The 26,475-nt window shown below is 35.8% G+C and overlaps 1 protein-coding gene across 5 annotated transcripts in view; it reads right to left on the bottom strand.

Annotated features, from left to right (window-relative positions):
* Positions 1 to 10,722: 10,722 nt before the first annotated feature.
* The window catches only part of C1HXorf58 (chromosome 1 CXorf58 homolog), a 68,024-nt gene continuing 52,271 nt past the window's right edge, over positions 10,723 to 26,475 (bottom strand). For all 5 annotated transcript variants that reach the window (XM_074214241.1, XM_074214245.1, XM_074214243.1 and 2 more), the window contains 2 exons: positions 11,580 to 11,739; positions 10,723 to 11,074 (listed from right to left, as the gene is read on the bottom strand). In XM_074214241.1, coding sequence (XP_074070342.1) covers positions 10,907 to 11,074; positions 11,580 to 11,739 — 328 coding nt within the window. In that variant the 3' untranslated portion in view covers positions 10,723 to 10,906. The remainder of the gene's footprint in view (positions 11,075 to 11,579; positions 11,740 to 26,475) is intronic.

Raw genomic sequence — 26,475 nt, forward strand, 5'->3', positions numbered from 1 at the left:
TTATGACTTATACCTCTCAAAATATTATTTTCCTTGAGTTCCATGTATTTTGATGTCCCTTCATCATTTGCATAAACTTCTACTTGAGCATACCTAATATATATATATTCCCCACTTCCTCCCTATTGTTTTTCCTTTTTTCCTCCTCCCTTTTCTTTTTTCTTCTAGGACCTCAAAAGAAAATCATCCAGAGTATCTTGTCTTATTTCTTCTATGACTCCTGATGACATTCACTTTGTAATAAGAGAAATATCATTTTCTATTTAGAAACTAAACCTTTCATCCTCTTACAATTGCTCCCTTGAATTCTATGTTTCTCTTGATTTCTTAACTCTGATCTTTTCATGAGGAATACTTAAAATTATCATTTTCATTAAAAATCCATTCCAAAAAAAATCCATTCCCCCTAGTATTATATTGTTTTGCTATATAAGCTCAACCTTTATTGAAATATATTCTAAGTTCTCTGCTCTTTTATAGGTTAGCTACTAAAAGAGCCTTATTGTGGTTTTTTCATTCTTTCTGCTTGCAATATTTTTTCCCTTTCATTTAGAATCCCCCTTTATTTTAGCCATGATATTTCTTGTTTTTTTTTTTTGTTTTTTTTTTTTTGCAAGGCAATGCGGTTAAGTGGCTTGCCCAAGGCCACACGGCTGACTCCAGGGCTGGTGCTCTATTCACTGCGCCACCTAGCTGCCCCTAGCCATGATATTTCTAAGAGTTTTCATTTTAAGGTTTCGTTCAGGAGGTAACAGGTGGATTTTATTTCTGACCTTTTCAGTCTTTTTGTGTTAACTTCTGTTTAATCCATTCTGGTTTTCGGGGTAAGGTTTTTGTACCTCTTGTACTATGCTGTTAATTCTCCTTCCAAGTATCTTCTATGCTTTTATGTGTTTCCTAATTCTGGTGTCATTTAATAATTACACTAATAGCTAGCAATTATATAGAACTTTTAAGTTTTGCACCTATATTATGTCACTTGATCCTCATAACAACCATAGAAGATATGTTCAGGGATATACTGGTAAAATGTGGTGTGTACCATTGAAAGACAGTTGTTAAAGTTTAGTTAGATTAGTAATATTTTAGAAAATCAACAAAACAACAGACTAAAGTTCTGATTTGAGGTAGTTGCCAATACACTGATAATTTAACAGCTGGATCTCATGAGCTGGTACAAGCTAGTTCCAGCATACTTCTACATATTATTATCCTCATTTTGTGTTTAAGGAATGGCAGAGAGATTAAGTAAATTGACTGTTTCTTTATTTCATCTTAAAATGTTTTAAAACTTGTTTCATTCCTTTCAAGAATTCTAGCTGATCTACGGGAAAGCTGTGTTGTTTAGAGATTTACTTATAGATGTTTTGGAATAATTCTCTTCTGGCATCAAAGCAACCCTTTATCCTGGAAATCTTTTCCCATTCTTCCAACCTTACAAGAAGCTGAAATATTATATTAAGGCCAGTCTTTTAATATTTCTGGAGGGAACATTAGGTTCATATTTGGTTCTAATTTGTATATCTAAGACCCTGTCCTTGCTTTCCCTGGGTATGACATGTTCTTCATGGATCCCAGGAGTAGCTCAGTCTGGGGACGTGCAAGCTGCCTCTTTCAGTGTGCCCCAAGAGGTCTGATCTAAGACTAAATGTGATAACTGACCTCTTCATTTGAGCATTGCAAGCTCTTGATCCTAGTTTGGGTCTGGGTGGCAGAGCTGCAAGTTTTCCACTGGTTTTCTGGTTCCAGGTTCTGTCATCCCCTTAGTCTGAGCTCCCTGTCTTGGGCATTCATTCTTCATCTCCCATCCAGCCATGCTCCTCTGGACTTCTCTATCATGCCCCCAAGAACAACTTCAGGGCAGAGAGAGCTCATGCCAGAAAGGTGACCAAGTCTATCTTATTACCTCAGGAGGATGCCTTCCTTTGACTTCATCATGCTCCTACACCAGGCTTCTTCCCTTCCCTCTTCCTTTTTAGCTTCTTTTTCTGTGTTCTCTCCATTAGATTGTAAGCTCCTTGAAGGAACATTTTTTTTCTATTTGTATTTCCAGTGCTTAGCCCAGTCGTTTGGCTGACTCAGATGCAGGCTTCAATCCTGTTGTGTTCAGTGCCACATAGCTACTCTCCTGTCTACTCCTTGCCCAGTATACTTCTTCAGCCCAGGTTTGAGTTGACTCTTTGACTCATTGCCCTCCTATTATTTCTAGTCCTTCAATATGAAGGAGGATGACCCCAAGCAACCAAGTGATTGGTGGTGTGAGTTGCGTATTTATGTTTCAGTGAGGGGTATGCTGTGCAAGGCATTCTTCTCACTTGCCTTTACCAGAACCATTCCATCCCATGATCTGATTGATAGGAAACCAAGACTAGTAGAGATGGTCTAGCTGCAGGAGTCTCTTGGAAATTGGTTTTGCTTTCTCCCATATTAGGGAGTCACCTCAGTGCTTTTATCAGTGTTGGACAATCACTGTTATGTGATACTTGGTGACAGAATGCGATGATGAGATATATCTTAATCAGTCTCTAGACAATAGCCTTTCCTCAGGCTTTCCTTGGTTTCTTTTCCTCCCATATTAGTGAGGTACTATGGTGCACCCCTACCTCTGGTCAAGCACCAGATGCAATATTTGTCAACATCTTTGAGCTACATATCAGTTGACACGATTGGCAGCAGCTTTAACATCAAGCAGCTTGAAGGTCCCAAGACCCATGGGGTCTATGTTGTTCTACTCTGTTAGTGCCCACTCCAGAGTTTGAGCTCATTGGAGGCCACCAGAAATGGTGGCCTTTGGTCCGGTACTGAGAAGGGAGCAGTGGCCTTGTCTATCTGTGGTGGGTACCCAGGTCCACATCAACAGCCTGACCTTGCTGACTTCCATTACTTATTGTTTCAACATGCTAGGCGCTGTTCACCTTGGAGACCTGCTGGGGACATGATTATGACCCAGAAGATTTATACCCTCTTCCCCCAGATTTTCAAGGGCCAGCAAGAGAACTCACCAGATGTTGCTGGAACCCTAACTCCATTCTGGATTGAAGGATCTGAACCCAATTCCCTTTTGATTAGCTGAGAGCAATGGAGCATTGATGGCCTGTCCCTTCAGAATTGCCCTCACCCATCTCTCAGGACCAGTCAGATCCATGTTGCATTGCTATTCACATGGAACTCTTCTCACTCCACCCCAAGTAAGGTCTTTGCCTTATTTCCATCTGGATCTGCAACTGAGTACTGGCATCACAGTGACAAAGGCCCTTTCCTGGAACACGAGATCAGGGCATTTCCTTACTGAATCTATAGCCATTGCTTGCCCTGGAGGACAGTTGCAGATTAAATCCATACTAAGTTTTGACTTGGGTGACTTGGCAGCTGGCTGGCTTGATACTAATCCAGCCCCAGTTGGAAATGACTTTGCTGTTTTCTTTGATTTTTCCATCCTGTGATCTTCCTAGGTCTTTTTTTTTTTTGAAGGGGAGAGCTGAACTACACTATTCAATCTTCTTTAAAACTATGAATTCCTTCTGCTCTCTAGTTCTCAGCTTAGGACCCCAGGCTCCTGATAGGTGAACAGTTCTCTTTATCTAGCCCAGTCTGGTTTAGCTAGCTTCATGCCAGGGCTCCTGGCTTTGTACACCAATCTCTGCCCTGCAACCTCAGGCTTCTGATTGCTAAGAATTCTCCTTCTCTTGAGATCCAGGTCCATCTTGGATGCACTACCATAGATGTACTTACTCTTCCTTCTCTCCCCCAACTCTGGGAATGGTAATAAATATGATATGTGTCATCTTCCTTGATTTGAATAAAAACTTTTTTTTTGCAAGGCAATGGGCTTGAGTGGCTTGCCCAAGGCCACACAACTAGGTAATTATTAAGCGTCTGAGACTGGATTTGAACCCAGGTACTCCTGACTCCAGGGCCAGTGCTTTATCCACTACGCCACCTAGCCACCCCAATAAAAACTTCTTAATGGCATTTTTGTATTTGTGACTTCAGTACCCAGTACAATTCCAGACCTGGAACTTAATGCTTTTTTTCATTCCTTCATTCATCCGTCCACATCACTTTCTTCAGTAGATTTTTTCCCGTATTGGGTACTGTTGGGTACTGAAGTCACAAATACAAAAATAGCTAAACCAGACTTTTGTCTCTTCAGAATTTTATTTTTTGAGAGCTTCCTATGCATCTGGACCAACTTCTTCTGTAGTATTTTAGTCTATAGGAACCTATCCATCCTTATAAACACTATGAAATCTGTTCTTCCTAACTCTATGGAAAATGTCTTTCTAGCTTATTCTCTCTCTCTCTCTCTCTCTTAGGTTTTTGCAAGGCAATAGGGTTAAGTGGCTTGCCCAAGGCCACACAGCTAGGTTATTATTAAGTAACTGAGGTCAGGTTTGAACTCAGGTACTCCTGATTCCAGGGCTGGTGCTCTATCCACTGAGCCACCTAGCCAACCCCTAGCCACCCCCTAGCTTATTTTCTTGAGATGAGATGGTCACTTCCTTACAAGATTTTATTCATTTTGATTCTAGCAAAGAATTCCTCCCTGCAGATGTGAAAACATCCCTTTCCTGATTCTCTTAAAAAGAAATCCATGCTGAGACTTTAGAAAAACTCAGCAAGTTAAAAGGAGTTTATTCAATACACCAAGGCAAAAAAAAACTTGGAAAGGACCAGTGACCATCAGAGGTGGGTCTGACTTTTTATAGACAGGAGTGTCTTCCATAATAAAGCAAGGGTATTTTTTTTTTTAGAGATTTTATTTTGAGTTTTACAATTTTCCCTTAATCTTACTTCCCTCCTTCCTCCCACCCCCCACAAAAGGCAATTTGCCAGTCTTTACTTTGTTTCCATGGTATTCATTGATCCAAATTGAATGTGATGACAGAGAAATATCCTCAATGAAGAAACACAAAGTATAAGAGATAGCAAGATCAGACAATAAGATATCAGTATTTTTAAATATTAAAGTTATTAGTCCTTGGTCTTTGTTCAAACTCCACAGTTCTTTATCTGGATACAGATGGTATTCTCCATTGCAGACAGCCCCAGATTGTCCCTGATTGTTGCACTGATGGAATGAGTGAGTTCATCAAGGCTGATCATCACCTGTTAGGGTGTACAGTGTTTTTCTGGTTCTGCTCATCTCACTCAGCATCAGTTCATGCAAATCCCTCCAGGCTTCCCTGAATTCCCATCCCTCCTGGTTTCTAATAGAACAGTAGCATTTCATTGCATACAATATACCACAGTTTGCTAAGCCATTCCCCAATTGAAGGACATTTAGTTGATTTCCAATTCTTTTCCACCACAAACAGGGCTGCTATGTATATTTTTGTACAAGTGATGTTTTTATCATCTCTTCAGGGTACAGACCCAGTAGTGGTATTGCTGGATCAAAGGATATGCACATTTTTTTCATTTTATTTTTTTTTATTAAAGATATTATTTGAGTTTTACAATTTTCTTCCAATCTTGCTTCCCTCCCCACCCCCTCCCCACAGATAGCACTCCGTCAGTCTTTACTTTATTTCCATGTTTTACCTTGATTCAATTTTTGTGTGATGAGAGAGAAATCATATCCTTAAAGAGAATAGAATTCTCAGGGGTAACAAGATCAGACAATAAGATATCTGGTTTTTTTTCCAAATAAAAGGGAATAGTTCCTGCACCTCATTCAAACTCCACAGCTCCCTATCTGGACACAGATGGCACTCTCCCCTGCAGACAGCCTAAAACTGCTCCCAATTGTTGCACTGATGGGATGAGCAACTCCTTCAAGGTTCAACATCACTCCCATGTTGCTGTTAGGGTGTACAGTGTTTTTCTGGTTCTGCTTATCTTACTCAGCATCAGTTCATGCAAATCCCTCCAGGTTTCCCTGAAATCCTGTCCCTCCTGGTTTCTAATAGAACAGTAGTGTTCCATGACATACATAGGGTATGCACATTTTTGTTGCCCTTTGGGTGTACTTCCAAATTTCTCTCCTGAAAGGTTGGATGAGTTCACAGCTCCATCAACAATGTAATAGTGTCCCAGATTTTCCACAACCCTTCTAACAATGATCATTATCCTTTCTGGTCATATTGGCCAGTCTGAGAGGTGTGAAGTGGTACCTCACAGAAGCTTTAATTTGCATTTCTCTAATAAGTAATGATTTAGAGCAATTTCTCATATGACTATGGATTGCTTTGATCTCCTGATCTGTGAATTGCCTTTGCATATCTTTTGACCATTTGTCAATTGGAGAATGGCTTTTTAAAAAAAAAATTGGACTCAGTTCTCTGTATATTTTAGAAATGAGTCCTTTGTCAGAAACATTAGTTGTAAAGATTATTTCCCAGTTCACTGCATTTCTTTTGATCTTGATTACAGTGGTTTTGTCTGTGCAAAAGCTTTTTAATTTAATGTAATTGAAATCATCTAGTTTATTTTTAGGATTTCTCCATCTCTTCTTTAGTCATAAACTGCTTCCCTTTCCATAGATCTGACAGGTAAACTAGCCCTTGATCTTCTAGTTTGCTTATAGTATTCTTTTTTATGTCTAAATCCTGTATCCATTTGGATCTTATCTTGGTATAGGGTGTGAGGTGTTGGTCTAATCTAAATTTCTTCCATACTAACTTCCAATTTTCCCAGCAGTTTTTATCTAAGAGAGAGTTTTTATCCCAATAGCTGGACTCTGGGTATGTCAAATAACAGATTACTATAATTGTTTCCTGCTATTGCACCTGGTCTATTCCACTGGTCCATCACATTTCTTAGCCAATACCAGACAGTTTTGATGACTGATGCTTTATAATAGAATTTTAGATCGGTAGGGCTAAGCCACCTTCTTCTGCATTTTTTCATTAAATCCCTGGAAATTCTTGACTTTTTATTTCTCCATATGAATTTACTTACAACTTTTTCTAACTCAAAGTAATTTTTTGGAATTTTGATTGGTAGGGCACTAAACAGGTAGTTTAGTTTTGGTAGAATTGTCATTTTTATTATATTACCCCACTTATTTAAATCTGATATAATTTGTGTATTTTGTAATTGTTTTCAAAAAGTTTCTGAGTATGCCTTGGCAAATAGACTCCCAGGTATTTTATATTGTCTGAAGTTACTGTGAATGGGATTTATCTTTCTAGCTCTTCCTGCTGTATCTTGCTAGTCATATATAGAAAAGTTGAGGCTTTATGAGGGTTTATTTTATATCCTGTAACTTTAGCAAGGGTATTTTGATTGGATTAGGGAATCATGAAGAGATAGAAAGAAGCTGAGGCAGCATTAGTTCCAGGTATTTTGATTGGTCCATGTTTCAAATGAGGAAATAGGATTAGTCAGCATGTACCACTACCAGGCAGACTACCAGTGAGCATGCCCACTTTCATCTTATTACAGAAACTGCCAAGTACTTGGGATTTTAAACAAGGTTTTAAAAATGATTCTTCTGGACTGACTTGACAATAATTTCCCACAATTTGTTTTGAGGAAGCTCAAACATATGTTGGAATAGTCTCCTGTGGAAAGAAGTTTTTTTTTTTTATTAATAAGCCACTATAAGGTTTTTACAGAAAGAAAATTTATAAACATATGCTTTACAAAGATTATTTTTCTACCTATGTGAAGGAAGAATTGGAGACCAACTAGGATAATAATCCAGTATTATGGTAATAGGGCCTAAACTATCAAAGAGAAGGGCTTATGGTTTTCAGAGATGTCATGATAAAACCAGTAATACTTGGCACTTATTATTACAGTTTAACAGTCATGTGTCTAGGCTTTTGATAATTGATTTTTATTTGCAGTTTTTTTAGATGATGGAAATAATCACTTCATGAAACTGAGAAGTATGTGGTAAAGAGATTAGAAAAGAAAGGTCAACTTTTATCTGATACAGTTCTAAAACCCACTCACTTCATGGATATGAAATGAATGTGAAATTCCCATACTGTGTTCCATGGAATAAATATCAATTAATAGCAGTATTATTATACTCTATTTTAGCAGATATGAAATTTTTTATATGGCTATACAATTTTTTTTGCCCAAATGGTCTAATCAATCCATACATTTTAAAGTTCATCAAAATGAAAATTAAATCTGTTTCAAAATTATTGTATAGTTATTTGTGGTTCATTAATGCTAGTCATTAGGGAAAATGAATATTTTACACTGGAAGATAATTGCAGTAAAGTTTTTGTCATTGTCAACAGTTCCCTAAGTTAGGTACTTGAGTTAAGAAGATTATTTGTTCAATAAAGTTTTCAATTTTATATTTGAAAAATATCTCAAAGAGTACTAAACAATCTGATTTGTGCTTATGATGAAAACTCTCAGTAATGATCTTGAAGTAATGATTCTACTTTTGCAATACCTGACAAAGCATGAAATAGAAAATGTTTTGGGAAAATTGGAGTACAAATTGTATACTCTGGGAACTCTTTTGCAAACCAAGGATATTTTATTTTATTATTTTTTTAGGTTTATTTATTTATTTATTTTTTGCAAGGCAAATGGGGTTAAGTGGCTTGCCCAAAGCCACACAGCTAGGTAATTATTAAGTGTCTGAGACCGGATTTGAACCCAGGTACTCCTGACTCCAGGGCCGGTGCTTTATCCACTGCGCCACCTAGCTGCCCCCCCCCCCCACCCCCCAGGACATTTTAAAAAATAATAGAACAACAAAGTTGAAGAAGATTCTATGAATTGAGTCACTCTTCTGTAATTATATAAAAGACATGCAGCACTGTATGAACAGAATTACAAAGCACTTCTCACCCAAATAAAATCTAAACAATCGGAAAAATATCAATTCTACCCAAATTAAATTAGTGCCATACCAAACTATCAAATAATTATTTTACAAGCTAGAAAAAATAGTAACAAAATTCATCTGGAGCAACAAAAGGTCAAGAATATCAAGAGAGGTGCGGCTAGGTGGCACAGTGGATAAAGCACCGGCTCTGGAGTCAGGAGTACCTGGGTTCAAATCTGGTCTCAGACACTAAAATAATTACCTAGCTGTGTTGGCCTTGGGCAAGCCACTTAACCCCGTTTGCCTTGCAAAAAAAAAAAAATATCAAGAGAACTGATGAAAAAATGTAAAGGAAGGTGACCTCTACCAAATCTAAAAGTATATCATAAAGCAGCAATCATCAAAACTGCCTGGTACTGCTTAAGAAAGAGTAATGGATCACTGGATTAGGAAAAGCTTAAAAGAAACAGTAGTTGATGACTACAGTGATCGCTGTTTAACAAACCCAAAGACTTTAGCTTCTGGCATAAGAACTAATTTAACAAAAATTGTTGGGAAAACTGGCAAATAGTATGGCAAAACTAGGCATAGACCCACATGTCACACTCTATACCAAAATAAAGTCAAAATGAGTACTGGATTTAGACAAAGTGTGACACCATATATAAATTAATAGAACAAGAAATATTCTGTCAGATCTATGGAAAGGGGAGAACTTTCTGACAGTAGATGTTTTTGACTATATTAAAGAGTTTTTTTTACTAATAAAATCAGTGCTTTCAAAATTAGAAGGAAAACAGAAATCTGGGGATCAATTTTCACTGCTAAGGGTTTTGATAAAGGTCTCATTTCTAAAAATATAAAGAAATGCATCAAATTTATAAGGTTACAAATCATTCCTCAATTAATAAATGGTCAAAAAGATATGAACAATTTTCAAATGAAGAAATTAATTACATAATCATATGAAAGAATGCTCCAAATCATTATTGATTAGAGAAGTGTAAATTAAAACAACTCTGAGGTATTACCTCACACCTGTCAGAGTAGCTAAGATGAGAAAAAGGGGAAAATGATTAATATTGGAGAGGTTGTGGGAAGATTAGGACATTAATGCATTGCTGATGGAGTTTTGAACTGATCTAACCATTCTGGAGACCAATATGAAACTATGCCCAAAGAACAATAAAAATGATCATACCCTTTGGCCCAGTAATTCCAATTCTAGGCATAGTATAGATCCATTAGATATCATAAAAAATGGAAAAAGTCCCACATGTTCCAAAATATTTATAGCAGCTCTTTTTGTAGTAGCAAAGAATTAGAAATTGAGGGGATGCCTATCAATGGGGGAATGGTTGAACAATTTATAGTATATGAATGTTTATGGAATACTATTGTTCTCAAAGAAACCATAAATGGTCAGACTCTAAAGAAGCATGGAATGAGTTACAGGATCTGATGCTGAGTGAAGGGAGCAGAACCAAGAGAACACTCTACACATACAGATACAGCTCTTCTCTGCAGTTCAGAGAGCTACATCAACCCTATTAGACCACCTATGGACCATGCTATCCCCATTCAGGGGAAACAAAACAAAACAAAACAGAAAACCCTTCAGAATCTGATAAACACTACATTCACTTTATAAAAAAATTTCTCTTATGTATTTCTTTCCCTTATCCTAATTCCTCATACTGAAAATGACTAATCTGTAAACATGTTTAATACAAAATGAGTATATGTACCATATTTACTTGACTGTTCACCACTGAGGTGAGAGGTGTGGGAAGGGAGGGTGAACAGAAATTATGTAACTAAAAAATTTGCATATGCAAATGATGAATATTGAAAAATTTTCATAACATGTATCTGGAAAGATAAAATCATGAAAAGAAAAAAGAAAAAAATCTTATATTTGAAGATCAGCTTAAGAGATGTATTAAAAAAACGCATGCAACATTTTACCACATCTATTAATTAAAAGTATTTATTTTTATTCAAATTCTGATGGAATATTTCTGTTTATAACATATCAAAGTACTGCTTAGAAAACTTACACTTATGTTGACTAAGGAGCAAATCTGCATACCTGTATTTGTTAATATTTGTATTAATCATTTATATATATAGAAGGGTATGGATTATTTTGTTAATTAACTATGAGTTATCAAGATGTAGTTGTTTGGTCCAAGTAAATAATTCCTTTGCTTCTTGCTCCAAATCATTATCTGAAGGAGGAGAGTTAACTCCCATAATTTCATAAGATGGAGTAATGATAACAATACGATGCTGATTTTTTTCATCTGTTTTTTGTGCATTTGGATCCTGGTTAAAATCAGAAATAAAGATGAAAAGTTGTTTTTATTTTTACTGTAGCCTTGATTTCAGATGGAAATTACTTGCATCTTGGGAAAAATATGAACAGAGATGTGCTGAATCACAGCTCTCATTATATAAGAATAATATTTTTCTGTTACAAATATTGAAGCAGAGCCAGGACACCACTTTTCACTTCAAAAATATACTTTTCCTGCCTTTACTAGACTGTATGTAACAAATGGACTTTTTAGTAGTAGCATATTGGAATACTGTATATTCTCAATGAAGGAATGTTTATTGTAAAGTTAGATAATTGATATTTATTCGAATAGCAAATAGCATTTTAACAGTTTTAAAAAATATTTTTACCAAGTTGTAAAGATGTATAGCTTTCATGCCATCAAAGATGCTCATCTAAAGATTAATAAAGTGAGTAGAATTTCCTGGATAGATTAAACATTCCTAGGTAGATTAAACATTTTTTCTGACTCATTCCATACTTTGGACTTACTTCTATATTTTTCTCCTTTTCCTTTTTATAAACTCTTCTCATTTTTGCAATCTTCATACGTGCTTGTTTTGAGCGACGGCCTGAATGCTTAGGCTTTGTTAGTTGTTGATAATATTGTTGTAAAGAAGAGACACTTAAAGAAGAGAGTGAAGAAGCAGTCCTGTAAAAATTATCAGATATTTATTTTAGGGAAAGACTAAACATGAAATCTGTTTAAGAGAACTCAGTGATAAACATAGGATCACCCACTGATTTCTATGCAGAATCCAACAGATATATACATATACACATATATATGTTTATACACACATGAGGGAAAATTGGGGGGGGATTAGGACAGCAAGTGGTTAATCATAGGAATTGAGTGAGCAACATTTACTATCTTGTGACTCAAGTCTGGAGCTATCTCACTTCTATTCAATTTTGGGTCTAGTTCAAATTCTTTCTTGTGAGAAAAGTTTATTCAATTGTGGGAATTGGGAGGAAAACCTTATTACATTGTTTGAACCTAGCCTTTATGGCTGGGAAGCTGGACCCCCTCTCCCTTCTACTAAGAGGTCCTTAACCAAGGACTTAGGTTGTTATGCTGAGTAGAAATGCAGACAGATCCAAAGACTGATACTAAGAATTTTTTTTTTATAGAATAACTTTAGCAACCTACATGTCTTATGTCAAAAATGGTCCCATAGTATCAGTTATTGTTTCTGTTCTCTTGATTGTTTATAGATACTTGAGGAGTGGGATACCTCCTTTTCTGAATTCAGAGAATTATACCCTCCATTCTCCCCTTCCCAACTTGGAAAGCTCCTAATTTTTCATCCAATTAAAAATCAGATTACCTAATGTTGTATTGTTTCCTTTTAATTAATTCATCTTGTTTTGTTTAATACATTAAAAAGTCTATCTTCCTGTATTTTGGGATCCAAGCCCAAGCTGAGGAAGGGGCCTGGTCCTGATTTGTTGGGCAATTGGCATGCATTGCTTAATAAATTGCTATGCTCAGAAGATGGATCCTTTATTTTCCTTAGCCATCTTATTTATTTGTTTGTTTGTTTGTTTATTCATTCATTCATCTATTTATTCATTCATTCATCCATTTATTTGTTTGTTTGTTTATTTTTTAGTTTTTGCAAGGCAATGGGGTTAAGTGGCTTGCCCAAGGCCACATGACTAGGTAATTATTAAGTGTCTGAGGCCAGAAGCCATTTTATCTTCCACCCCACCCGGACACCCCCCCTTCACATAGATACTCCCAGATAACAGAGATCATTTCTATTTAATGACAAGCATGTTGCTTAATTTAGTACTCTAATGAAAATACACACCTAATGATCTGAGGGTGTTAATGTAGTGACCAAAACAAGGATAAAATTTGAGTTGCCCTGAAAATACTCTGCAGAAACCATGTGAATGAGGAAACAATAAATAATAAAAATGCTATTTTAGGTTTAGAAAGAGCACTGCACTTGGAATTTAAGAACCCTGTTTTAAATTCCAGTGCTCCTTTCCATTTGTAGCAAGCTTGATTTTGGACAAGTCATTTAATATCTCTGGAACTATTTTTACATCTGTAAAAATGAGGGTGTTATATTATATGGCTTCTAATCAATGATCCTATGAACACACAAGATTATTCAAAACACTGTAGTCAGCTTCAAAATAAATGTGTTTTCAGAACTCACAAAAATCACTTATGAAAGCATTTGAGGAGGCAGACCAAGATAGTGATTTAGGGGCAGCCACCCAGCTGAACTCTCTCAATATTATTCCCTTCCAACCAACTTTTAAATAATGCCTCAAATCAAATTTTGGAGTGACAGAGCCATCAAAAGGTTGGAGTGAGACATTTCTCTAGCCTAAGGAAAGCTAAGAGGTCAACAAGAGAAGTCTGACACCAGGTTGGAAGCCTGTCTGGAGCCAACACATATAGGGGGAGCAACAACAGTGGTGAGGCAGCAGCTAGTTTTAGAAGCTCTCAGCTGAGAGATGGTAAAGGGGTCAGATAATTTTATCGGAGAGAAATTACAGCTGATAATGGGTACAACTGGCACTAATGGCAAATCTATTATCCATACAGTTCTAGGTCATTCCAAGGATAGAGAGGGTCACAAGGGAACAGGGCCCTGGTCACAGGTGCAATACAAAGAGGATTGCTAATCCTTATAGCTGCAGAGAAGTAGGGATCCTTCCTGGGTAAAGACCAGAGGGCAGACCAGAATAGCAGTTATTACACTTATCCCAGGATCAGACCACCTTGGAAAATAGTAGCATGAAAAAGCATGAAGCTTGAGGCAGTGCCTCCCCACCCACAGGTGAGCCCAACTTATGTTAAAGATCAGAAAACTAATCAAACAATAACAAAAAAGAATTTGAACACAAAAAGTTACTGCAGTGGCAAGGAAAAATGAGATATAAACTCAGAAGAAGACAAACATGGGAAATCATCTAGAAAAAAAGCCTTAAAGAAAAATTCTAATCAGACCCAATTCTAAAAATAATTCCTAGAAGAGTTAAAAAGAAAAAAGATAAGAATGGAAGAGGAAATGTGGGGGGGGGGGGGAATGAAAATGATACAAAAATACTATGATAAAAGGCCTGGTAAAAGAGTCAAAAATATTGAAGAACATAACACCATAAAAACCAGAATCTGCTACATGGTAAAAAAAAAAAAAAGGCAGAAAAATTCACGAAAGGAAGATACAAAAATTTACCAAAGGAAAGAACACTTGAAAAGTAGGCTTGGTCAAAGAAGAGGTACAAATTCTCACTGAAGGATATTTCTTAAAAATTAGAACTGGGGGGCAGCTAAGGTGTCACAGTGGTTAGAGCACCAACCATGGAGTCATGAGTACCTGAGTTCAAATCTGGTCTCAGACACTTAATAATTACCTAGCTGTGTGGACTTGCGCAAGTCACTTAATACCATTGCCTTGCAAAAAAGCAAAAAAAAAAAAAATTAGAACTAGGCAAGTGGGAGCTATTAAATCCATGATACATCAAGACATGATAAAACAAAATCAAAAGAAGAAGAAAATGTGAAATAACTCATTAGAAAAGCAACTGACTTGGAGAAAATAGAATGGGGACAGAAATGGATATACTTTCTTTTCTGCAGTTACATAACAATTGACCATGTCTAGGAGCATAAAAACCTCATAATCAAATACAGAAAGGCAGAAATAGTGAATACTTCCTTTTAGATCATAATGCAATAAAAATCACGGGCAATAATGGTCCATGGAGAGACAGACCTAAAACTAATTGATAACTAAATAACCTCATTTTTAAAGAGTGGATCAAAAAAGCAAATTATAGATAGAATTAATGATTTCATCCTAGAAAATGGCAATAATGGGACAACATACTAAAACTTATGGGATACAGCCAAGGCAGTTATTAGAAGATTTATATCTTTAAATGCTTACATGAATAAAATAGAAAAAGAGAAAATCAATGAACTAAGCATGTAACTAAAAAAATTAGAGAAAGAACAAATTATCAACTAAATACAAGGAGAAATTAATAAAATCAAAAGCAAGAAAACTATTGAACTAATAAATAAAACCAAGAGTTGGTTCTATGAAAAAAATCAATAAAATTGATAAACCTTTGATTAATTTGATTTAAAAAAGAAAGAAGAAAACCAAATTACTTGGGGTGGCTAGGTGGTGCAGTGGATAGAGCACCGGCCCTGGAGTCAGGAGTACCTGAGTTCAAATCCAGCATCAGACACTTAATAATTACCTAGCTGTGTGGCCTTGGGCAAGCCATTTAACACCATTTGCCTTGCAAAAACCTAAAAAAACCAACCAAACAAACCAAAAAACCACAAATTACTAGTATCATAAGTGAAAAAAGGTGAACTTGCCACCAATGAGAAGGAAATTAAAGTAATAATTTGGAATTAGTTTGTCCAGCTGTATGTCAATAAATTTAATAATCTAAGTGAAATGGATGAATATTTACAGATTAAATACCTAAATTATCCTGTCTCAGAAAAAGAAATTCAACAAGTCGTCCCTGAATTCTGTAAGAAAAAATCTCCAGGGTCAGATGGATTCACAAGTGAATTCTATCAAACATTTAAGGAACAATTGGTACCAATTCTATATAAACTCTTTGGAAAACTAGGTGAAGAAGGAACTCTGCCTAATTCCTTCTATGACACCAATATAGTGCTGATACCTAAATCAGGTAGAATCAAAATAGGGAAAGAAAATTTCCCTAATGAATATAAATGCAAAAAATCTTAAATAAAATCTTAGCAAAGTGATTACAGGAAATTTTCACTAGGATAATACACTATGACCAGGTAGGATTTATCCCAGGAATGCAAGGTTGGTTCAATATTAGGAAAACTATCAATATAATTGACTGTATCAATAACAAACCTAACAGAAATCATATGATTATCTCAATAGATGCTGGAAAAAACCTTTGAAAAAATACAACACCCACATTCCTACTAAAAACACTAGAGAGCCTAGGAATAAATGGATTGTTCCTTAGAATGATAAGCAGTATCTTTCTGAAATCATCAACAAGCATTATATGCAATAAGCTAGAGGCATTCCCAATAATAAGATCAGGGGTAAAACAAGGATGCCCACTGTCACCACTACTATTCAATATAATATTAGAAATGTTAGCTTCAGCAATAAGAGAAGAAAAAGAAATTGAAGGAATTATAATTGGGAAGAAACAAAACTCTCACTCTTTGTAGATGACATGATGGTATACTAGAGAAACTTAAAAAATTATCTAAAAAACTACTAGAAACAATTAGCAACTTTAGCAAAGTCACAGGATATAAAATAAACCCACATAAATCCTCAGCATTTATACATATATATAATATATTTAATTTAATTTTTTTAGGTTTTTGCAAGGCAAATGGGGTTAAGTGGTTTGCCCAAGGTCACACAGCTAGGTAATTATTAAATAAATGTCTGTGACCAGATTTGAACTCGGGTACTCCTGACTCCAGGGTACCAGTGCTCTATCTACTGAGTCATCCAGGTGCCCCTGTATGCATTGTTAAGGGAATTTTCCTCCTTCCTTTATATTAGGCCATGGCCTGAAAGCCTGACCTTCAACCTGATTTGGATAGCATTCCCTTTTGGTCAGGGGCAGCCAGGGGCACAGGTGCTGGAAACACTAAGATCACCCATAAGAGACCCCTTCCCAAAAAGGCAAAAATCTCCAATATGGGACTTGGGTCACTCCCAGGTCACCACCTCTCCCATGGACTCTGGGGGAGAATTTAAGGAGATCTGAGGAGGGGGTTCATTCTTTTACCTTCCAGACTCCTGTTGAACCCTGGTCAACTAGTCTGATCAGCAATTCATGGTCTTTTCTTTAACCACCTCTTAACTTCCCTATCACTTTCTTTTATGCTGTAACTTCTTTTAATAAATCTCTATTTTCTTTCCACACCTGCATTCCCGGGTCTGAATCGTGATTCATCACAGGCAAATAATTGAACTCAAGCTGCAACAATTTCAATGGTGTGAAAATTCTCTCTACAGCAGGAGTGTCCAACCTATTATCTGTTTGGAGGGCATCGCCTAACAAAAACCCCTCAGGTGCTGAATACAGAATTCAATACCCATTCATGAATATAACACAATCCATGTCACCTACTAGCATAACAACAAATGGACCATAGACTGCCACCTGAATGGACCCTGAGGGCCACTGCAGCTGCAGGCTGCAGGTTGGACACACCTGCTCTAGAAGATTATCGGAAGATAGAATAAAATGGGAAATTACCTGGCTCTCCCAAATTCCCTTGCAAATTGAATTTTAGGTAGGTAGAAACAACAAAAATTTTGGGTTAAGCAGTCATCTAGATCAAAACAACTAGGGAAGACTTTAAGAAAGACCTGACCTAGATTATGAAAAAGGGTAAAAACATCACTTGTACAAAAATATTCATAGCAGCCCTATTTGTGGTGGCAAAGAATTGGAAATTAAATGAATGTCCTTCATTTGGGGAATGGCTAAACAAACTGTGGTATATGTATGTGATGAAACACTATTGTTTTATTAGAAATCAGGAGGGATGGGAATTCAAGGAAGTCTGGAAGGATCTGCATAAACTGCTGCTGAGTGAGATGAGCAGAACCAGAAAAACATTGTACACCCTAACAACAACATAGGAGTGATGGTCAACCTTAATATACTTGGTCATTCCATCAGGCACAATTTTGGGGTATCTGTGATGGAGAATACCATCTGTATCCAGAGAAAGAATTGTGGAGGTTGAACAAAGATCAAAGACTATTACTTTTAATTTAAAAAAACCAAACAAACCATTGGGGCAGCTAGGTGGCACAGTGGATAAAGCACTGGCCCTGGAGTCATGAGTACCTGGGTTCAAATCCGACCTCAGACCCTTAATAATTACCTAGCTGTGTGGCCTTGGGCAAGCCACTTAACCCCATTTGCCCTGCAAAAAACCTAAAAAAAAAAACACCAAACACCTTATTATGTAATTTTGCTATCTCTTATACTTTATTTTTCTTCTTTAAGGAGATGATTTCTCTCCATCACATTCAATTTATATCAATGTATACCATGCAAACAATGTAAAGATTAACAGATTGCCTTCTGTGGGGGTGGGGTGGGGGGAGGGAAGCAAGATTGGGAAAAAATTGTAATATAATAAATAAAAAATAAAAATTTTTCTTTTATAAAACAAAACAAAAAAGAAAGACCTGACCTACCAGGGTGGTGGTCTGGCTCGAAATCAGCTGTGCTGGTACAAGTGCTTTGGGAACTTTCACTCAGCAGACAATGGGGTGGGGGATCAGGTCACTGATCAGGGGAAGATTTTAAGGCATCGCCTGCTAGTACTAGATCTAGGGCTGGCAGTGATTTTGCTATGATAGGCAAAGAGAAACAAGCATTCATCAGAGGAGCTCCCTGTTCTAGGACAGAGAAGATTGATTGTGTTTAAGGAGAGTGAAATCCCTGGTTTCTGTTCCAGGACAGAGGGTGAATTGATGCTCTGCAGCACAGGGACAGGTGGTATATTTTCAGAACCAGCACAAAGTGAGATCATTTGTGGTGGCAGCAGTGCAGAGCCCTAGTCAGGACTAATGGATGGGAAGGAGTATTTGAGGACATTAGTTAACCAATAAATGAGATTGAAGAGCAGTGATCACACCTGGCCATGGATTGGAAGAACCAAGAATATAAAAGATCCCCAACAACATGAAAAACTTGAAGCCTGAGACATTGGAACAGAGCCTACCCTAACTAAAAGAGCAAATAACAGGAAAAGAAGCTGATTACAGATGGGTACTATAGTGATAGAGACAATCGGGTTCAAACTTAGAAAAAGACAATAAAGAGACAGAGAGACAGAGTAGGAAAGAGATGATAAACAGAGGGGAAAATATAGGATGAAGGGAAATGTACATTAATTATGACTCTGAATGTGAATGGGATCAATTCACCTACAAAATGGAAATAGATACCAGAATGATCAAAAACCAGAACATGACAATATATAGTTTGTAGAGGGCCAGCCCCAGGGAGTGATATTCACATATACTTGGTGACTTTTTCCATCAAAGATATGTGTGGATTATTGCTCATTGTATGGATCCATTGGCTCACCAGTGAACCCTGACCTAGGATAATCTGTGGCTCTGGAGGTGGTTGTAAAAGGTTTCTTTGATAGAGAAGTATGCATATTTCTATAAACAAATATTGTAAATTTACCCAGGAAATTGTAAAACTGGGTCTCCTTTAACAGGTCATTCCTGAGATAAGATTTTGCTATAAAGTCTGAGTTTCCAAAAATAAAGTTGGTAGATTTTCACTTCCCAACCTTTTATGTTTGGATATGTTTGTCTACCTGACCTGACTCTCGGAAATTCATGTCTAGACCCACACCAGAGCTATTGTGGGTGATAGCTGGCACCCGAACAGGGACAGTCTAAGGATAGAGGGCATTATTTGAGAGTGCTAAAGCAGGTAGTTGAAGAGTCTTGTTAATAACAACAAAACAATTAGATGAATTTATTGAATGATTACAAGTGTTTGTCCTTGGTTTCCAGAAAGAGTATTGAGTATTGAAAAATGGGAAACTGGAGAAACAGATGAGTGAACATTTTAAACAGGAAGGTCAGGAGACATTTCCTCTAGGAGTCTTTTCATTGGGGAATATTTTAAAAATCTGCCTGACTCCACCTGGAGATGTTCCTTTGGCTCAGAGGATATTATTAAGTTGATGCAGATGTTCAAACTATTCAGCAGGAATATGAGTAAAAAAGAATGGTGGCTTTTACCTCCAATGCCACCACCAGATCCATGCCTGCATGGGGTGGAAGGAGGAGTATAGAAGCTAAGGCCGTGGTACCTTCCCAGGAGAATCCTCCTCCGGACTCCCACTTTACCTGAGAGTCTCTGGGAGGCCTGGCCCCACCCCCTCAGGCTGCTGCAGCAACTGCTGCTCCTGGGCTTCAGGTGGTAATAGCTCCTCAGCCAGCTCCACCTCCTCCTAACTCTAATAACCCACCTTCTGCTACTTTATGGTCTAAAGAAGAAACTGTTATCAAAGATAAGGGGCATATGAATATTATTCAAATAGCCTCTCAAAAAGCAATAGATAAGGGAGAGAAGATTCCATGGGACATGAAGAGTTATTGTTCTCTTTCCCTGTGCTTGAGAGACCTGAGCCAAAGCCTCCAGGGATTGTTTTGAGAGAATACTATAATTTAGATTTTAAAACATTTAAAGAATTAAAATCAGCAGTAAATGATAGCCCATATGTTTTAACTATGATAGAAATATTAGGTAGTAAAATATTCATCCCAAAAGATTGGACCACAATAGCAAAAACTACTCCTTTACCAGGAGATTACTTAATATGGAAAACTGAGTTTTTTGAGAATTGCACTAGTCAGGCTAAAAGAAGTGAAGCAGCAGGGTTAAGAATAACATTTAAAATGCTCTCTAGCACTGGCCCATGGGCAGAAGTAAATAATCAAATTTGGTATAGTTTACAGGCACATGAACGGGCATGGCTAAAATTGCCTGAAAAAGAGGCAATGGGAGGCAATGGGAGCAAGAGCTCAGACAGCTTATGGCTCGCTTATCTAGATCTTGAAGTTAACTGAGAGAGGAATTAAGAAAAAGCAGTAGATAAGAGAGAATTGTTTCATGAAGACTTAATAAAATAAAATAAAATGTTAAAAAAGTTTTAAAAAAGGGAATTTACTTGAAGTTTTAGAAACAGAAAAGTGACAGTGAGTATTCACAGATGAGAAAGGTATGTGTTAAATAAACAATCACAAAAATGTTATTCAATTTCATAAAGACAAGATAATCAGGTCCATTTTAAAATACGGAATTTGTTTATTACAAAAAAATAATGGGACAATTGAGGATTTAAAAAAAAAAGACTACCCTCCCAGAAAAGATTTAGGGCTATTGAAGTTATTTGGTTTACTCTAAGCTGATTGGGGACAGGGGATATTCCAATTAGGCTGAGGGATTTTTGAGTGACTGTTTGCCTTAAAGGTTATAGTTATTTATGGTTAAAATCAAGAAGTGTTAGATATCAAAGCCTTTAAATGGAAAAATGTATTGTGAAAAATGGAAGGTTCTCTGCATTTTTCCTCTGATTTCTTGGAACATTTGTCACCTTTTTGGTGGTGTTATCCTGTTGTTTTTTTTTTGTCTTTGTGTAGTGTTTAAAGGGACCCTCTAGTGTGAGAGCAGAGTGGTGTTTCCCCGGATTTTGGGGGCCTCTCTGGTTCTAAATGCTCTGACTCCGTTTGTATGACTATATGTATTTGCTTTAAAATACAGGCAGAAAGAAGCTCTCAATTGTCTCTCAGGCCTGCTGAGGTGTTCTGATTGGCCAATCTTCTTTCCATTCTTTCTTTTCAAAATTAGATCTTTTTTTCCCAAAACTCATGATTGGCACCAAAAAAAGGAGATTTCCTGAGAATCATGTTTTTGGAGAAGAAGGGGTTCTGTTATTTTCTCTTATTTTCTAGTGTCTCTTTTCTGGTCTGATAGACTAAAAGAATTTTGTTTACTGATCTGGCAAATTATACTTATAAGGGACCTAGGAGAAATTGAAATTGTCCCTAAAATTATTTTTTTTACTGGTCTTGATTAGTATGATAAATATATATATATATATATATATATATATATATATATATATATATATATATATATATATTGGGGGGGTGAACAAGGAATGATAAATAGTAAAGGTAAATAATTAGTGCATACTACCTTGATATCTCAAAATGTAAGGAATCTCCAATTCTTAGAACATCATCTTGTCAGTGAGGAAAGAAAGTTCTTTTAAGTTAGAACACTGAGAAGTTAGAATAGCAATGATACAGATAAGAAGGATTTGCAAACTTTTATATTTTGGAAAGGAAAATAATTTAAGGTAATTTTGAATATGAGTTTAGAGTTTATAAGATTATTAAGAGAACTTTAAAGAAAATCTTGTAATCATAAAAAAGGATTTTAGAACCATCTGGTCTCAAGAAATTTTTATGTAATACAGAATTTTAGGGAGTAAAGGAAATATACATTAAATTGAAATGCGGTATGTATAATTAGTAAACTTTGTATAAGAACAGATTCAAACAACTTTTTGAAATTTTAATATTGTGTTACAGTAACAAACAATGGATGAATTGAAGTATCATCCATCACCTTTGTAAAGATTTGTTGTAAGAAAACTGGAGAATACCTTGCCAACAAGGTTATATTTCTCAAGGTCTTTTGACTCAGGGATTGTGAAAAACTGTGCACTTCTACCTAGTGTTTCTTAAAAGGAATATATATGTAAGATCAAAGAAACTTATTTAAGAAAAAAATTATATATGTATCCTGTAACCCTGGCATTGGTAAAAGTTTTACATTGAATTTTTTGGAAATTATTACATTGGATTTTTTGAAATTATTATATATAAAACTAAATTCATAGAGAATCTTATTTTCTTTTTGAAAATAGGAGTGTATTTGAGCAAGAGGAAAATAAGCTTATAAAACAGATATGAAAGAAATTTATGTATAACAGATATTTAGTTATAAGTTTAACTTTAAGAGAATGAGATGTCAGCACGGAAACATGTTTCATGTAGGTTAAGAATTTAATGATTAAATTCAAAGAAGCAAAAAGAGTCAACTCAGAAGAAGTTGCTTAACTGCAATTACTTCCAATAATACTGAATAAATGTGAGAGGCTTTGAAAAATGATTGGGAGATTGAAAATTATGTAACCCATAGCTAGGCAATTTACTGATGAGCAAGATGTTGAAAAGTTTATGATCTAGTTTTATCAACATAATCTATTTTACTGTAATGATTCCAAAGCCTAGAGTTAATGATTGATTGCTCTATAGAGGTAATGAGGGAAAATATCTGAAGTTATGACATTCTAGGTTTCCTGAAATTTTTAAACAATGTGATGGAACTTATTTTAGACCTATAGGTCCAAGCTTAAATGCAATTAAAAAAAATTTACAAATTCCTTTTTAATCAAAACAAAAGAATGAATTATATGCCCAATTAATGATATTAATATTAACAGCCACAAATCCTTAACATTTTTACAGATAGTAAGTATAGTTATCATGTAGTCAGATACATAGAAACAGCTTTTATTAAACATAGCACTGATGAAGAATTATATCAACTCTTTAAAGATTTACAAGAAGTTATGAGATAGATATAATCTTTTTTTTTTATTGAATACACACATTCCCATATTGGATTGCCTGGGCCCATATATGAAGGCAATCATAGGACTAATTAATTAACCTTTCCACTTCTTATAAGCTTAGTAGGAGAGCAAGCTAGGCAGTGTCACAAAAAAAATTTCACTAGAATGACTCTTTATTAAGGAAAGACTTCAGAGTCACCAGAGAGCAAGCAAGGAATATAGTAATATCGTGTCAACTATGCATTCCATATTTACCTACCCCTCCAAAATATTCTAAGAATTCTAGATGCCAGATTCCTAATGAATTGTGGCAGATGGATGTGACTCATTATGTATCTTTTGGAAAAATGAAATTCATTCATGTTACTGTAGATACATTTGGTTCATGTGCAATGGCAACAGCACATAATTTAGAGACTATACAAAGTGTGATCGATCAATTTATTCCATTGTTTTGCTATTGCAGGGATACCAAAATTCATAAAAACAGATAATGAGGATATACTTCTATGGCATTTAAACAATTCTGCCTATATTACAATATACAACATATTAGAGGTATTCCCTATAACCCCACCGGTCTAGATTTAGTAGAAAGAAAACATAAGGATCTTAAGAGATTGCTGGAAGTGCAAAAGAAGGGGGAATATATAGGGACAAAGAGGAAACAATGGCAACAGCACATAGTTCAGAGGCTACACAAGGTGTGATTGATCATTTATGTCATTGTTTTGCTATTGTAGAGATACCAAATCCACAAAAACAGATAATGGCCCTGAATATACTTCTATGACATTTAAACAATTCTGCCTATATTACAACATAAAACAAATTACATATTACAGGTATTCCCTTTAACCCCACTGGTCTAGATTTAGTAGAAAGAAAATAAAGATCTTAAGAGATTGTTGGAAGTGCAAAAGAAGGGGGAATATATAGGGGGAAAAAAGGGAAACGAGGAAGGAGAGTAAATCTCACCTTATATACCATGAATTTTTTAACACTGAATGATAAACAACACCTGCAGAAAGATTTTTTTAAGAATATGCAACATGAAGAGAAGGGCATGGTCACATGGAAGGATCCTAAGCCATCAACAATGAAAATGACTGGATCCATTATTAACCTTGGGTCGAGGGTATGCTTCTGTTTTGTCCACAGATGGAGAAACTATCTGGGTACCAGAAAGAAACATCAGTCTGTGCAGACCAGATGAATCAAGTAATACAGAAAATAAATAACTTACACTTAAGAAATCAAAAAGGAAAAGATGAGAGGAGAACATGTCATGGACTTATGGGACAATTTATGGTGCTTACATTACTCATGAACAATATGGGGACTGTAAAAGGAATTGAATATTGGACTTATGTTCAAAACCCTCCATGGGTCACTACTCTACAATGGGGAAAGAATATGGCTGAAATTGTATTAATTAGGGATGCTGCAGATTATTTGGGATATAACCAAGTTCCTACTGGAGATATCAAAGAAAAGATGCTAAGAAGAAAATTTAGGCATAATTTTTCTGGTTTAAATACTGTGACACCTATATGTTTGAACCTATATTGTTGAGGCATGTGTTTAATTAAAACTAATCATTCAACTCATCCAAATATTTATAGCATGGGAGCATTTAGGACCTTAGAAATATCAAGAATTCCATTTATAGAAAGTATTGAAGGAAGAAAGATATTTCCTACAGAATCTCCTTATTTAAATTTATGTGCTTGGGATTTCAAAAATGAATGTTTTCTACTCTGGGTTGCCTGTCATACACCAGATAGAAGAATTTATGATCATTCTATTTTGCTACAAGTTTGGAATTATCCTAATAGAGTTGTTCCATGGGGTATTCCAGGCTATATTAAACCAATTATATACCCAGAAATAGGATTAGCTAATTCAGAGATAAGGTATATACAATGGAATAAGATGTTGGACAAAATATCTTATGCAGAAAAGAAATTGTCTGTGACTGCATGCACAGGATCAGATATTGCTTTTATGATAGGATCTTTCAAAGATGTCAATATTATCAGAGAAAAGGGGGGACATTATAATGTTAACTGTTACAATTGTACTATTCGAGCATGTATAAATAAGGAAGAGGAGGATGACGATGTTGTTTTCATGATAAGACAACCAAAATTTTCTATAATACCCACCAAGGTAGAAGGCTGGTATATGTCTCCTGCTGATGAATTCTTAGAAAAAACATTAAAGAAAATTAGGCATAAGGGATGTGTTAGTTGAATTGTGTTTGGGATATTAAGTACTGTGGCCACCATTGTAGCAGCCACTTCAGTGGCTGTTCAAGTAGGGAATAAGGAAAATAAAGAAATAATAGAAACCAAATATATTCAAATTATTTTAAAATGTTACTAGTGGGGTGGCTAGGTGGAGCAGGGGAAGAACACTGGCCCAGGAGTACCTGAGTTCAAATCCGGCCTCAAACACTTAATAATTACCTAGCTGTGTGGCCTTGGGCAAGCCACTCAACCCCATTGCCTTGCAAAAAAAAAATCTAAAAAAAAATGTTACTAGAGCATTGAAGGCTCAGGAGAGAATTAATGAAAATCTTTATCATTTGATTAATGCATTACAAACCTCTGTAATGAACAATTGTAATGTGTTTATAGATTTTCTGCTATTTGTGTTTCTCCTTTAAAATATAATACCTAATTTATTCCATGGGATAATGTAAAAGGTTGTTTGAATGGAATATAGTATAGTGATTCTACAACTATGGATATGAATCAGTTGCATAAAATTGTTAACGATACTGCATTGGCACCTAGAATGGAAATGGATTCAAGTACTGATAATTTGTTCTTTATCCTTTTCATTCTATAAAAAGTCTGAGTTTCCAAAAATAAAGTTGTTATATTTTCACTTCCCAGCCTTTTGTGTTTGGATATGTTTGTCTACCCGACCTGACTTTCGGAAATTCATGTCCAGACCCACACCAGAGTTATTGCTAGTGATAGTAGTTTACGAGAAAACATTTAAAAATGAAAGGAAAATACTGAGGAAAAAAATAAAAGGACTAGAGTAGAATTTATTATGCTGCAGCTGATGTAAAAACAGCAGGGGTAGCAATCCTATCTCAAACCAAAGTTAAAGCTAAAATAGATTTAATTGAAAGAGATAAGGGAAACTACATTATATTAAAAGGTATCATAA

The sequence above is a fragment of the Macrotis lagotis genome, chromosome 1 (assembly GCF_037893015.1).
Source record: "Macrotis lagotis isolate mMagLag1 chromosome 1, bilby.v1.9.chrom.fasta, whole genome shotgun sequence".
Lineage (NCBI taxonomy): Eukaryota > Metazoa > Chordata > Mammalia > Peramelemorphia > Peramelidae > Macrotis > Macrotis lagotis.